Genomic DNA, 13,092 nt, shown 5'->3' with positions numbered 1-13,092 from the left:
TGTTGAAATATATATGGCAAGGTAAGAAAGCGAGAATGAAATTAAAACTTTTTCAAGATGCTAGAATTAGAGGAGGATTTGGTTTGCCTAATTGGGAGTTGTATTACCAAGCTACAAATTTGATGCGGGTCAAGGAATGGATAACATTAAGAAATACTAGATTGTTGACATTAGAAGGACATGATTTGTTGTTGGGGTGGCATGCTTTTTTATGGTACAAGGGAACTAAAACACAGGGATATTTTAGAAGACACCATATACGGGAGTCTCTGGGGTTAAACTGGGAGAAGATTAAAAGACAATGCTATTTGAAAATTCCAGTCTGGTTATCGACTATTGAAGCATTCTCGTATCCTACAATATACAAAAAGGAACAAACAGATGGTGAAATACTGAATGAAAAGGGTGAATTTAAATCTATGCAAAAACTAGAGGAACAAGGTATAAAGATGAATTGGTTTTCATATGCGCAAATACATTCAAGGTATAAAGATTCTAAAACAGAAGGTTTCTTTGAAAAACTGACTGACTTAGACAAGATTTTGACAGGTACTGATGAAAAGGTGATTAAAAAATTGTATGGATATCTATTAGAAATTAAACTAGAAGAAGAACAAGTTAAAGAAACTATGATTGCTTGGGGGAAGAATTTTGGATATGGGATTGATTTAGAGAAATGGCAACAATTGTGATCTCAAAATTATAAAATGACAATGTCAACAGCATATAAAGAAAATTTGTATAAGATGTTTTACAGGTGACATTTTCCCCTGACAAGAATAGCAAAAATGTTCAAGAATAAATCCAAAAAATGTTGGAAATGTCATCAGACACCTGGCTCATTTTACCATATGTGGTGGACTTGTGAGGATGCTAAAAAATACTGGGCTAAAATCCACATGTGGTTGGAAAAAATGACGAAAAAACATATAGACTTGAAACCAGAGATATTTTTATTGGGAATTTTACCTGAAATATATAGTAAAGTCTTGAAATACCTGATTGTAAATGTATTAACAGCGGCTAGGATTATTTTTTTCTAAAAACTGGAAAAATGAGAAAATGCCATCACAGGAGGAAATCATTAAGAAAATATTGGAATGTGCTGAAATGAGTAGATTGACATTTGAAATTAGAGAACAAGAGGATAAACAATATTATAAAATTTGGGATCTTTTCTATCAATGGTTAGACAAGAAAGTACAGTAATGAAATATGTAGATTTTTAGAAAATAATAAATATATAAAGATGTACTTCCTTATTATTATAACTACAAAATGATTTTAGGATAGATTTGGGATGATAATATGAACTGTTATAAAATAAATTAAGTAAATTATGGTTATCTTGTAAAACATGAATGAATAAAAGTATAGTCAAATGATTGATTAATAATGATACTAAGGTATTTAATTTTTGATTGACAATATGAGATTATATGTAATGTAACTGTAATTGAAGACTATGAAATGGAAGAACAAAACAATTCGTAAACCAACCGGCACACTGTATGTACACCTATGGAAGATGGCTTGATGTTTTTATATTTTGTTTGTTTATGTTTGTTTTTAAAAACCAATAAAATTTTTTAAAAAGAATGAACTTCTGAAAACCAAACGTATCAAAAGGTATCTTTTATTGAGATGAGACAATTCATGTAGGAGTTCAAAGCAGCGTCTGAGGTCTCTCAGGCATACAGGGAGAGATAAGGGAGTTTAGAACCCCTCCCCTTATCTCGATGTTTATTTAGTGAAACAAAAGCCAGTATGTTAATTCCCCCCCACCCCTTTTGTAGAAATGATCTTTTTCACAGTTTCCCAGGGCACATCTAATTTCCCACCACCCCCTTTTCAGAACGAACTTTTCCAGAGGTTCCCTGGACACATCTCACTGTGGAATTTTTATGGTCTTCTCACCTCCTGGCTGTGCCTCTCAGAGGTGATAGGTTCCGGCCACCTGGGTTTCCTCCCTCCATTGTATCATGTGTAGGTTATACAAATTCGATATAGGATTAAATATATTCAGGTTACATCAAGAAAGGATTTCTTTATCAGTCTCCCCGCCCGCCTTTTCTTCTTCCACTGAAGAAATGACAGATACAAGAACCAGTTGTTAACTTTCTGAGCAGTTTGGTGAACTGGTGGTTGGAAGAAACCATCAGGGCAGAGAACCGGTTGTTAAATTATTTGAATCCCACCCCTGGGCTGGTTATGCAGGTGACCACGGAGAGGATCTGGGGCAGCCCCTGGTTGGGCTCTGACACCCTCCAGCAGGACTAGCACAGGGAGTCCCTGGAGGAGCCTGGAAGGGGAAGAGGGGGAAGGGTAGAATTGAGTGGGGTCTGCAGCTCCAGCCCCTCCCTCCATACTAGGGTGAAAAGCAACTCTCTAAGAGAAGTCCAATTGCCTGCTTCACTTCAGAGGATCCCAGTCATGAGATTAACCCTGGAAGAAGTTCTCAAGCAACTCTTGGCTGGCCCTGGAGACAGCTGGACACATCTGGTGGGGGGACCTCCAGGTTCCCACAGCTGCTTGTGGAGCTGACCCCCCAAACTCCTATGCTTGGAGTCTTACAGCTGAGTAGAGAGAATGGAGACTTCCGGCTCCCAGGTCAGAGTCTCCTGTAGTTTGGTGATCAGGAAACAGCTGATTAGAGGCTCAGCCTTTGCCTGGCTGTGGGGTGGAGAGAAGGAAGGGTCAAAAGGAACCATAAACATTCTTTTGTTTACTTCAACTTCTTCCTCAGATAAGACCCAGAAGGAAGAGGTGGAACTTTCCCTGTAAACTTGTTTACTGCTTGCTCAGAAAGTCAGTCAGCATTGAGGCCAAAGTCAACACCAAACATTAAAAAATCAACTGTCTCACAGGAGCCACGAATTATTCAAACCCTCCTTGTATTGTGAACCTGTCCCTTGTTCATAAGTTGATAACAAATGAAAATAAATAAATAAATAAATACATAAATAAATAAAGGAAGGGAATTTCACTAAAGGAGATGCTGGGGCGACTTTGTACATTCCCTTTTATTTTTCACTCAAATGGCCATCCCTCAGTTTTGCTGTTGCAAACGTTGAACAGTCACTAAACAGACTGTTGTAAGTTGAGGTCTCCCTGTAGCGCAGGGCGCTGTCCCTTGGGCTCCCCTGAAGCACTAAGCAGAAACAGCAGCTGGGAGTTAGAGAGCCTGGCTCCAAGGGCCCTGCCCACCCCCCACCCCTCCAAGGGGCTCTGGCTGGCTTGTCCCAGGGGGAGGGGAGGGGAGGGGAGGGGGCCGAGGCCCAGAAGTGGTGCTGCTTTCCCAAGCCCTCTGGCATAACCACCCCCCTCCGCCCAGAAACCAACCTGGTTGGCATCCAATTGCTATTCGCGGAAGGGTTGAAGGTAGCAATAGCCCTTCGACTTAGATACCGCTTTATCGCCCTTTCCTAAGCGGTTTACAGAGTCAGCCTATTTGCCCCCTACAATCTGGGTCCTCATTTGACCCACCTGGGAAGGATGGGAGACTGAGTCGACCTTGAGCCTGGTGGGATTCGAATTGCCAAATTGCAGGCAGCCGGCAAGCAGCAGAAGTGGCCTCCAGTAATGCACTCTAACCACTCCCACCGGGGCCCAGGATAGAAGAAACACTTGCGGGTTCTCTGCAGTTGTGGCGCCTTTGATTCCCGTGCAAAAGAAAGCAGACGCGCAAACTTTGGACGGGCGGAGAACTTTAGCGGAGCTCTCGGGGCGGGCAGGATGGGGGCCGAGAGGGCGGGCGAAGGAGGGAGGGCGGCGCTGTCCTGGGCGGAGCGAAGGTGCCTGCAGGTGCAGGTTATAAAGGCTCCTTTTGCCCGGCGCCTCCGTCCTTTCGGACCCCCCGCTGCGGGGATGAGAAGCGGGGAAGGAAACGGGTGCGGCTCCTGTGCGAGTCCACCGGCGCCCCTTGAGGAAGGGAACTGTGTCCGGGCCGGACGCTGCCCAAACACGCGGCCATCCCCTTCAGATCATCGACGGGCCGCCTTTTGCCTAAAGCTCCCCGAAAGCCCGAAGGGGCGAAGGGGGATCGATCGGAGAGCCTCGGAAGAAGAATGAGCGAGGAGGTGGCTGCGTTCACACAACTGGCGTTTGAGCGCTAACCTGCCGGTTGCGGGCAGCGTCTCCCTTCCTTCCTCCACGGCCCGGGAAGAGCGCAAGGGAGCAGCGCTGTTTTGGTTCTTCGCGGACGGGACGGAGAAGTTCAGCAGAGTTGGGCTACTTTGCGGATCCGGACGGGACGCGGACCGGGAGAGGCGCCTAAGCGGCTTGTCCTACGCAAAGGGCGGATAGACTGGGATGCCGCTGAACCGGCCGGTGCCGGTCCTTTTGCTCTTCGGAGAGGGGCTGGGCTCCTTCGGGCCTGGGGCTCTTTGCGGTGAGTTGGCGGCGGCTGCGGGGGTTGGGGGCAACAGACGGGGTGGGGAACGCATGTTCTGGGTCGGGTCTCTCTCCCCCCATCCCCCTCAATGCGAAACTCCATTCACACAGATTTCACCGAATCTGGTTTAAAAACGTTGGTATCTGATTTGTAAATTGGTTCCCATTTACAGAGAGTAAAAGTGAAAAGCGAAGTTTGGACTTCAACCCTTCCTTCTCTTGCCTGGGCATTGGGCCAAGACCTCGCCATTCAGCTCCCCCCTTATCAGCAAACTTTGCCCTCACTGGAAAGATGCTCCGCTCCCTTGTTAGCTTCCATGTAAATAGGGCCTACCTGCTGCTTCCCACTGTGGGGTGTTTGGGGTCACCATGGAGGTCAGGCCGACAAGCAGCTGCCTGGGAATCCCCAGAGCCCAGAGGAGCTGCAGGATGAACTTAACCAGATGTGGCCCTGCCCAGATGTTCCCAGGGTCATCCGAGGGCTGCTGAGGGCTCTTCCCTCCAATGTATCTTTCCAAGCAGAAGAGAGAAGGGGGAGAACCAATTTCTTCCACTTTAGAGAACTTGTTGGGGAGAGACTGTTTGTGACAATGAACTGTTGAAGGGGGTGGAGCTTCAGGGCTGAACCTCCCCCCAATTCTGCTCTTCTCCTCCCCTTCCTTCTCTAGGCCCTCCCTCACACTCCCTGTCCTACTTCTACCTGAAACTCTCAGAGCCCAGTCAGGGGCTGCACCGGTTCTTCATTAAGGTCCACCTGGAAGACCAGCCCATCATCCGCTATGACAGCCTTACATGGAAGATGGAGCCTCTGGTGCCCTGGATGGAGGAGGCAGGGAAGGAGAAGTTTCTGATCCCTGAGTGGATCTTCAGGGCTGACATGGAGACATTATCAAAACTGGACCAGGAGGCTGGAGGTGAGCAGAGCCAGGGACATCAATGCCTGCTGGAAAGGAAAGAAGACCCCCCCTCCCCAATTCTCTCTCCCACCCAGAAATTCTTCATGGCCGGACCTCAAACAGGGTTAGCTGAAGTAAGAGATATTTCCTCTTGTCTGAAAAAGAGGAGAAAGGGAAACTGGGTTTCTCTCCCCAGGGGGGAAGAGAAGGTAACTCTATTTATTCTCTAAGGAGAGGAATCCTGCACCCTTTTCATTCATCTCCACCTCCTCCGGGTCTCTTTTAGGGCTTCATACCTGGCAGGTGAATTTGGGCTGTGAGCTCAGGCAAGACGGGAGCAAAGGAGGGTTTTTGCGCTATGGCTATGATGGGATGGACTTCATCAGCTTCAACAAGGAGACCCCCAGGTGGGTGACAGCTCAGCCCCTGGCCCGGAAGGTCAAGGAGGAGTGGGAGGAGGATCCAAGATGGTCCCAGGAAAGTAAAGTCTTCCTGGAGGAGACCTGCATTGCGTGGCTGCAGAGATACCTGTCCTACAAGAAGGCGACTCTGGAGAAGATAGGTGAGTGGCAAAAAGGGGGCTCCCCTGATCAGGTTTCTATGGGCTCCCCCTCCCCCATTTTATCTCTGTCCTACATAGCCAATCCACCCTCTCCAGAAAAGGGTCAGGAGGTATCTCACATCCTATTACGGGGGGAAAATTATCTTCAATGCCCCCCGAAATAAAGACAAAGAAACTGAGCAGGAAGATAAGATCTAGTCCTATTGAAGTGACCTTCACTCCAATGTTCCCATCTTTGTGGGTCTCACAGGTTCAGAGGAGGAGAGGAAAGAGAGGGAGAGGAGGGCCAAAGGAGGACTTGATATTTAAATCATCTTGCCAGAAACTCTAGAAATTCTGGGAACTCTGGTCTTGTTGCTGTTTCTGCAGAGCCTCCAGTGGGGAAGGTGACCCATAAAGTGGAGGATGAGAGGCTGGAGGTCCTCACCTGCCAGGCCTTTGGCTTCTACCCCAAGGAGATCCAGGCCATCTGGACCAGGGATGGAGAGGCCTGCAAGTACGAGACCCGTCTTAAGAACGTGGCCCCCAACTCAGACGGGACCTATTATGTCCAGCTCAGCATTGAGATCGACCCCAAGGAGAGGGACCGTTTTTGGTGTCACCTGGAGCACGAGGGCTTGCAGGAGCCCCTGGACTTGGCTTTCAAGGAGGAAAGAGGTGAGAGGCTGAGAGTGTAGAAGTAGATTTTAGAGAAATGTTTGAAAATCTGTGTGTGGGGGGGTAGTTTTCTTCTGCAACATCTCATGTTTTCAGATGGAGAGCAGGAAAGGTCCTGCATTTAGCAATGGGAGAGAAGTGGTTTCTGTCAGAAGAGTCTGAAATGGTAATTTAATACCAACAGTATGAAGATATATGAGATGTTTGGTTGTGGCTCCTCCTTCTGCCCTTCAAGGCCATTCCCTCCTCCCTCTGCAGCCTTGGAGGGGAGGGGCTTCCTTCAGGTGGGGGCACTTCCTGGAGGCCAATGAAGGTTGGGAAAGGCTTCCACTCTTCAGCATCTCCACTTCAGGGAACTCTGGATCTGTCTAATGATCGGAACCATCTTTCTCCTTCTTTATCTCCAGGGTGGCTGATTCCTGTGGTAATTGTAGCAGGCTTACTCCCAGTAGCTGCGATTCCCTTCCTGATATGTAAGTGAAACAAACACACCCTCCAACACCCACCCCTGGGTCCTTCTGGGTTCACTGAGTTGGGGTGGATGGGCAAGAGCTTCTCTGAGAGTTGCAGTCAGCGCCCCCAGGAGACCCTTCCCCACAAACAGCATTTTGAACAGGAATTGGAAAGGAAGAGGAAACTACGGAGCCCTTTTTTCAACCCTTGTAAGCCTCAAAATGTTCCACATTCCTCATATCTGGGAGGAAGCCTCTTTGGCCTCAATGGACAGAGGAGCAAATATCAGGAGTCCCCTAAATCATTGCTAACCAACTGGTGGGCCACAGCCAACTGTTGGACCAGGAGGAAATTTTGGTGGTCTGCAGAGAAATGTCACCCCAGAGCATCCCTCAAAGCAATTAATCCAGGCTGCATGGGAACACAAGGCTGTGCCACCCACATGGCCCATGGGAACCCTCCCCACCCACTCACTCCTTACCTGGCAAACTTGCCCGCTCAGTTGCTATTTTTCCTTTTTTTCCCCTGACCATCATCCGTTCTGCTATGCCAGGAGATTTAAATTAGCTAGAAAGCAGGAAATCATTGGATTTCTTGCCTTATAACTAATCTTAAGATCTTTGGCTCTGCTTTTAAGCAGAGCAGAACCTTCCTTAGGACTGAAGCTTCTATTATTCAGTGCAGACTCAGGTAGCCAATGGCAGAAATATAGATCTCTGAATGAATCTGATTCTGTGAGCAACTCAATCTGCCTGCCTGCTTTGCCCGATTTTGGGTAAAAGTTGCTCTTTTTAAATAAAAAATTCAATATTTACAAAAATATTTATAATATTTGCATACAAGCGATGGCCAGCCAGTCGCATGACCACCAAGACATAGCCACAAATTAGGCCATGCCCACAGAACTGGTTAAGAAATTTGAAACTGGTTAAGAAATTTGTTAAGAAATTTGAATCCCACTCCTGCCTCTGTGTGATTGTGTGGGAGTGGGGAGTAGAGAGAGAGGTTAGATCAGAGCTCTCTCTCTCTCTCTCTCTCTTTCTCTTTCTCAAATTGGTTATTCCTCAATAACCCCCAGGAGTGCTCCATTTCATTGTCATAACCTGCTGGGAGCACTAAGGCCTCTTTTTCAAGACACTGGGTTATAATCCGGCCACTTGGACCATCTGGGCCTTCTGGAGGCCTTCAGCTTGAGTCCTTCGCTATCCCAGGAAGGAGCTGCTCCCCCAAATTTAACTAGCTGTCCCCTCTTTTTGCAATCTCTCAGACCAGTGGAGGAGGCTCAGGAAGAAATTCCTTCGCAATGTGACAACTTGGCCTGATCAAGTTTCTCAAGAAAAGCTTCCTTCTCCAACTATCTATGGCACAGAAGATGAGACTCAGTCACAGGCAATGCTCCAGCCTGAAGGGAGCTCAGAGGTGAGCCAGACACTTGCTGAACTCTTAAATAGAGGCAAAACTCCCCACTTGGAAAATCCATGGAGGAAAAGACGGTGGGGCTTGTGGGGTGGGGGAATCCACCCCCTAGTCCAAGTCTTTCCAAGGTAGCCATGGAGAGATCATGGGGTTCCTCTGGGGCTCAGCCCCTCCTGGTTGGGATCTTCTGATCTGATGCTCTGCAGGGAGGATCCAGGCCAGCTCGGTCTCTCCAGCCCATCAGCTCTGAGGGATGAACGTGGGTCAGGGAAGGGGCCAGGAGGACTGGAGGGGATCGAGAGACAACGAATGGGGGGCTAGGAAAACATCCTCTCCTACACTCCCCATTACAAATCAGGGCCTTGACTTCCTCCCTTTTCTCCCTCTGCAGCATGACGCAACCACCCGTGGGGGGCAGAGGCCTGAGGGAGCTCCCAATGACACCGTTTCAACGTTGCCCAATGAAAAACGGAAGCATTTATTATTGCTGTGGCCACTGATGCTGCCACCCGATGATGTTGCTGCTTCTGCCGCCGTTAATTATGATGGTGGTTATTATGATTATTATGATGATCACTATGGTTGTTATGATTATCATTACCCTGATTATTGTTAAAAAAAATTGTACATTTTATTTGAATTTTCACTAAGAAAAAACAAAAACAAATAAAAAATCTTTTTTGAAAGTAGCGTAATCCCGGGTTATATTTCTTCGTACAGACACAAATTCAGGTTCATGCTCATTTTTATATTCTATTCCATATATTATTACTATTTTACATTTTCTGCATAGCTTCTCCCCTCTTTTAATTTCTCAATTTTATTTTAATTATCTTATCTCAATTCAAATCATTGTATTTATATTTTTTGTCTGTCCTGTTTCAATTATCTATTATCTTTTCTCATTAAACAAAATTTCTCCTGTAGTTACTGATTGGAGTATGACACCTTTATACCTTTTCCCTAAAGTTGCAACATTCAATATAATACATAACTTTGGATTCGGATTCTGCTTGGTACATTCAAATTAAATGTATATAATTTAAAGAACATTCCATTCCAATTCAATTCTATCATTAATATTAATATTCATTAAAGTCTTAACATCTTTAACATTACTTTTCAATTAAATATCATACTTCTATGGGAACAATTATAAGCTTTCCATAGTTAATTCCCTCCCCTCTTCACTTATATTTTATAAAACATTGACTAATTAATGTTCCCGTTCCTTCCTAATTCAATTTTCTCATTTTATTTCACTTATTTTATTCACAAACATTTCTCTAATTACACTAACTATTTTATCCCTCATTTTAATCATATGTTGTTTCCAATTTTCTAAAGTTATGTCTATTACTAACAATAAAATCTTATGTACCTTTACAGAATCCTTTTTCAGTTAGATTTTCACCCATTATCTCTAAATAGGTCCTGTTTCTCTGTATCTTGCTCCAGTCCTTTGTAACTTCTTTTTCTTTCCTTCTTCTGTCTCTTCTTCTCTCTCCCCTTTTTACCCCTTTGTCTCTCTACCTCTGTTTCTCTCTTCTGTATTCCCCTTTTCTGTTGCTTTCCAGTATTATACTTATTTTTCAAATTATTTTTCTTTTCTTTGGTTGTTTTTTTAAGTCTTAAATTCTCCATTCTCTTTCCCCCCTTTCCTTTTTCTTCCCCACATAAAATTGCTTGTTCATTAAAGATGGCTTCTTCTTTGTCCCAGTCTTCTTGTTTTGCAGTCTTTTCTTGTTGTTTCTCATAGTTCCAAATCTCCATTTCTAAGAATTGAAAAAGGAAGCCGAAAGAACCCTTCCCTTCTTGTGCACCTTCTTTGTACTTTTTAAGTTCCATTTTCAATTCATCCAGAAGTGGTGCCATTGTATAAATTTTTAAACAACCACCCAATTGATTTTCATCATTCAAATATAATAACCAAGAATCCAAAGATCACCAAATAATCCCCCAAAACACAAGTGTTTCTTTTTTGCTCTTTTTTTTTCACTTTCTCTTCCTGGGGTTACTATTTAGTTGCAAAGTTTCAGTTAAAATGTATCTTTTAGAAGTCTTGTTGAAATTTTACTGTAGTTTTTTTAAAATTCCAGGCAGTCTCCTCCCTCTTCCAGATCCTGCCCTTATTCTTTTTCTCTCCCTTCCTGTTTATGAGAAACAAAAATTTTAACGTCCAGAAATCTTTATTATCCCTTTGGCATTTTGTTTTATTTTCAGCTTAATTGCCTATTGATGTCAAAGTGGATTTTTCCGATTTCTTATTTAAGTCTCTTAGTTGTCAGTATAGGGAAGGAGAGAGAAGGAAAAAACCCCCAAACCTTTCCCTTTTCACTTTCCTTCACTGCTCCTGAATCTTCTTTGGGAGTGATGTTATTTTTTGTAAGGATCTTTTCTACCAATGGTTAGATAATAAAATACAATAATGAAATATGTAGAATCTTAGAAAATAATAAATATATAATATGTTAATTCCCCCCCACCCCTTTTGTAGAAATAATCTTTTTCACAGTTTCCCAGGGCACATCTAATTTTCCACCACCCCCTTTTCAGAACAAACTTTTCCAGAGGTTCCCAGGACACATCTCACTGTGAAATTTTTATGGTCTTCTCACCTCCTGGCTGTGCCTCTCAGAGGTGATAGGTTCCGGCCACCTGGGTTTCCTCCCTCCATTGTATCATGTGTAGGTTATACAAATTCGATATAAGATTATATATAAGATATATTCAGGTTACATCAAGAAAGGATTTCTTTATCAGTCTCTCCCTGTGCCCTTTTCTTCTTCCACTGAAGAAATAACAGATACACAGATCTGACACCAAGCTTTAGAAGCATAAATGCTGCAAAATATTAAGTAACTAATTTAAAATAAAACCAGATAAAGGATTAGGTCAACCTTCCCTTGTCTTAGAAAAATGCTGACTGGGGACTCCAATCACCATAAATCTGTACCCGCATCAGATTAATGCAGTGGTGGGATTCAGCCAGTTCGCACCAGTTTGGAAGAACCCGTTGTTAAATTTCTGAGCAGTTTGGTGAACTGGTGGTTGGAAGAAATCATCAGGGCAGAGAACCGGTTGTTAAATTATTTGAATCCCACCCCTGGGCTGGTTATGCAGGTGACCACGGAGAGGATCTGGGTCAGCCCCTGGTTGGGCTCTGACACCCTCCAGCAGGACTAGCACAGGGAGTCCCTGGAGGAGCCTAGAAGGGGAAGAGGAGGAAGGGTAGAATTGAGTGGGGTCTGCAGCTCCAGCCCCTCCCTCCACACTACGGTGAAAAGCAACTCTCTAAGAGAAGTCCAATTGCCTGCTTCACTTCAGAGGATCCCAGTCATGAGATTAACCCTGGAAGAAGTTCTCAAGCAACTCTTGGCTGGCCCTGGAGACAGCTGGACACATCTGGTGGGGGGACCTCCAGGTTCCCACAGCTCCTTGTGGAGCTGATCCCCCCAAACTCCTATGCTTGGAGTCTTACAGCTGAATAGAGAAAATGGAGACTTGCGGCTCCCAGGTCAGAGTCTCCTGTAGTTTGGTGATCAGGAAACAGCTGATTAGAGGCTCAGCCTTTGCCCGGCTGTGGGGTGGAGAGAAGGAAGGGTCAAAAGGAACCATAAACATTCTTTTGTTTACTTCGACTTCTTCCTCAGATAAGACCCAGAAGGAAGAGGTGGAACTTTCCCTGTAAACTTGTTTACTGCTTGCTCAGAAAGTCAGTCAGCATTGAGGCCAAAGTCAACACCAAACATAATAAAATCAACTGTCTGACAGGAGCCACGAATTATTCAAACCCTCCTTGTATTGTGAACCTGTCCCTGGTTCATAAGTTGATAACAAATGAAAATAAATAAATCAATCAATCAATAAATGAATGAATAAATAAAGGGAATGTCACTAAAGGAGATGCTGGAGTGACTTTGTACATTCCCTTTTATTTTTCACTCAAATGGCCATTGGTCAGTTTTGCTGTTGCAAACGTTGAACAGTCACTAAGCAGACTATTGTAAGTTGAGGATTCCCTGTAGCGCAGGGCGTTGTCCCTTGGGCTCCCCTGAAGCACTAAGCAGAAACAGCAGCTGGGAGTTAGAGAGCCTGGCTCCAAGGGCCCTGGGGCCACCCCTCCAAGGGCCTCTGGCTGGCTTGTCCCAGGGGGAGGGGGGGAGGAGGCCGAGGCCCAGAAGTGGTGCTGCTTTCCCAAGCCCTCTGGCATAACCCCCCCTCCCCCCAGAAACCAACCTGGTTGGCATCCAATTGCTATTCGCAGAAGGGTTGAAGGTAGCAATAGCCCTTAGACTTAGATACCGCTTTATCACCCTTTCCTAAGCGGTTTACAGAGTCAGCCTATTTGCCCCCTACAATCTGGGTCCTCATTTAACCCACCTGGGAAGGATGGGAGGCTGAGTCGACCTTGGGCCTGGTGGGAGTCGAACTGCCAAATTGCAGGCAGCCGGCAGGCAGCAGAAGTGGCCTCCAGTAATGCACTCTAACCACTCCCACCAGGGCCCAGGATAGAATAAAACACTTGCGGGTTCTCTGCAGTTGTGGCGCCTTTGATTCCCGTGCAAAAGAAAGCAGACGCGCAAACTTTGGACGGGCGGAGAACTTTAGCGGAGTTCTCGGGGCGGGCAGGATGGGGGCCGAGAGGGCGGGCGAAGGAGGGAGGGCGGCGCTGTCCTGGGCGGAGCGAAGGTGCCTGCAGGTGCGGGTTATAAA

The 13,092-nt window shown here is 45.5% G+C and overlaps 1 protein-coding gene across 3 annotated transcripts; it reads left to right on the top strand.

Moving 5' to 3' along the window:
- The first annotated feature begins 3,778 nt into the window (after positions 1 to 3,778).
- Positions 3,779 to 9,059, top strand: LOC148126738 (zinc-alpha-2-glycoprotein-like). 3 transcript variants are annotated; one of them, XM_087928329.1, is made up of 7 exons: positions 3,779 to 4,390; positions 5,061 to 5,306; positions 5,575 to 5,850; positions 6,220 to 6,507; positions 6,915 to 6,980; positions 8,228 to 8,379; positions 8,768 to 9,054. In XM_087928329.1, exons 1-7 carry the CDS (start codon positions 4,312 to 4,314, stop codon positions 8,990 to 8,992), a joined length of 1,332 nt encoding a protein of 443 aa, XP_087784455.1. In that variant the 5' UTR covers positions 3,779 to 4,311; the 3' UTR covers positions 8,993 to 9,054. The 3 variants fall into 3 exon arrangements, with proteins under 3 accessions (XP_087784455.1, XP_087784456.1, XP_087784457.1); XM_087928330.1 differs by lacking the exon at positions 6,915 to 6,980 and having other exon boundaries at positions 8,768 to 9,059; XM_087928331.1 differs by lacking the exons at positions 6,915 to 6,980; positions 8,228 to 8,379; positions 8,768 to 9,054 and adding an exon at positions 6,604 to 6,823.
- Positions 9,060 to 13,092: the final 4,033 nt, after the last annotated feature.

This window comes from Pseudonaja textilis, chromosome 2, assembly GCF_049901715.1.
Source record: "Pseudonaja textilis isolate UNSWEBS1 chromosome 2, rPseTex1.2, whole genome shotgun sequence".
NCBI classification, from domain to species: domain Eukaryota; kingdom Metazoa; phylum Chordata; class Lepidosauria; order Squamata; family Elapidae; genus Pseudonaja; species Pseudonaja textilis.
Note: the sequence above shows the minus strand (reverse complement) of the source record. Positions and strands in the feature narration are given on the sequence as shown.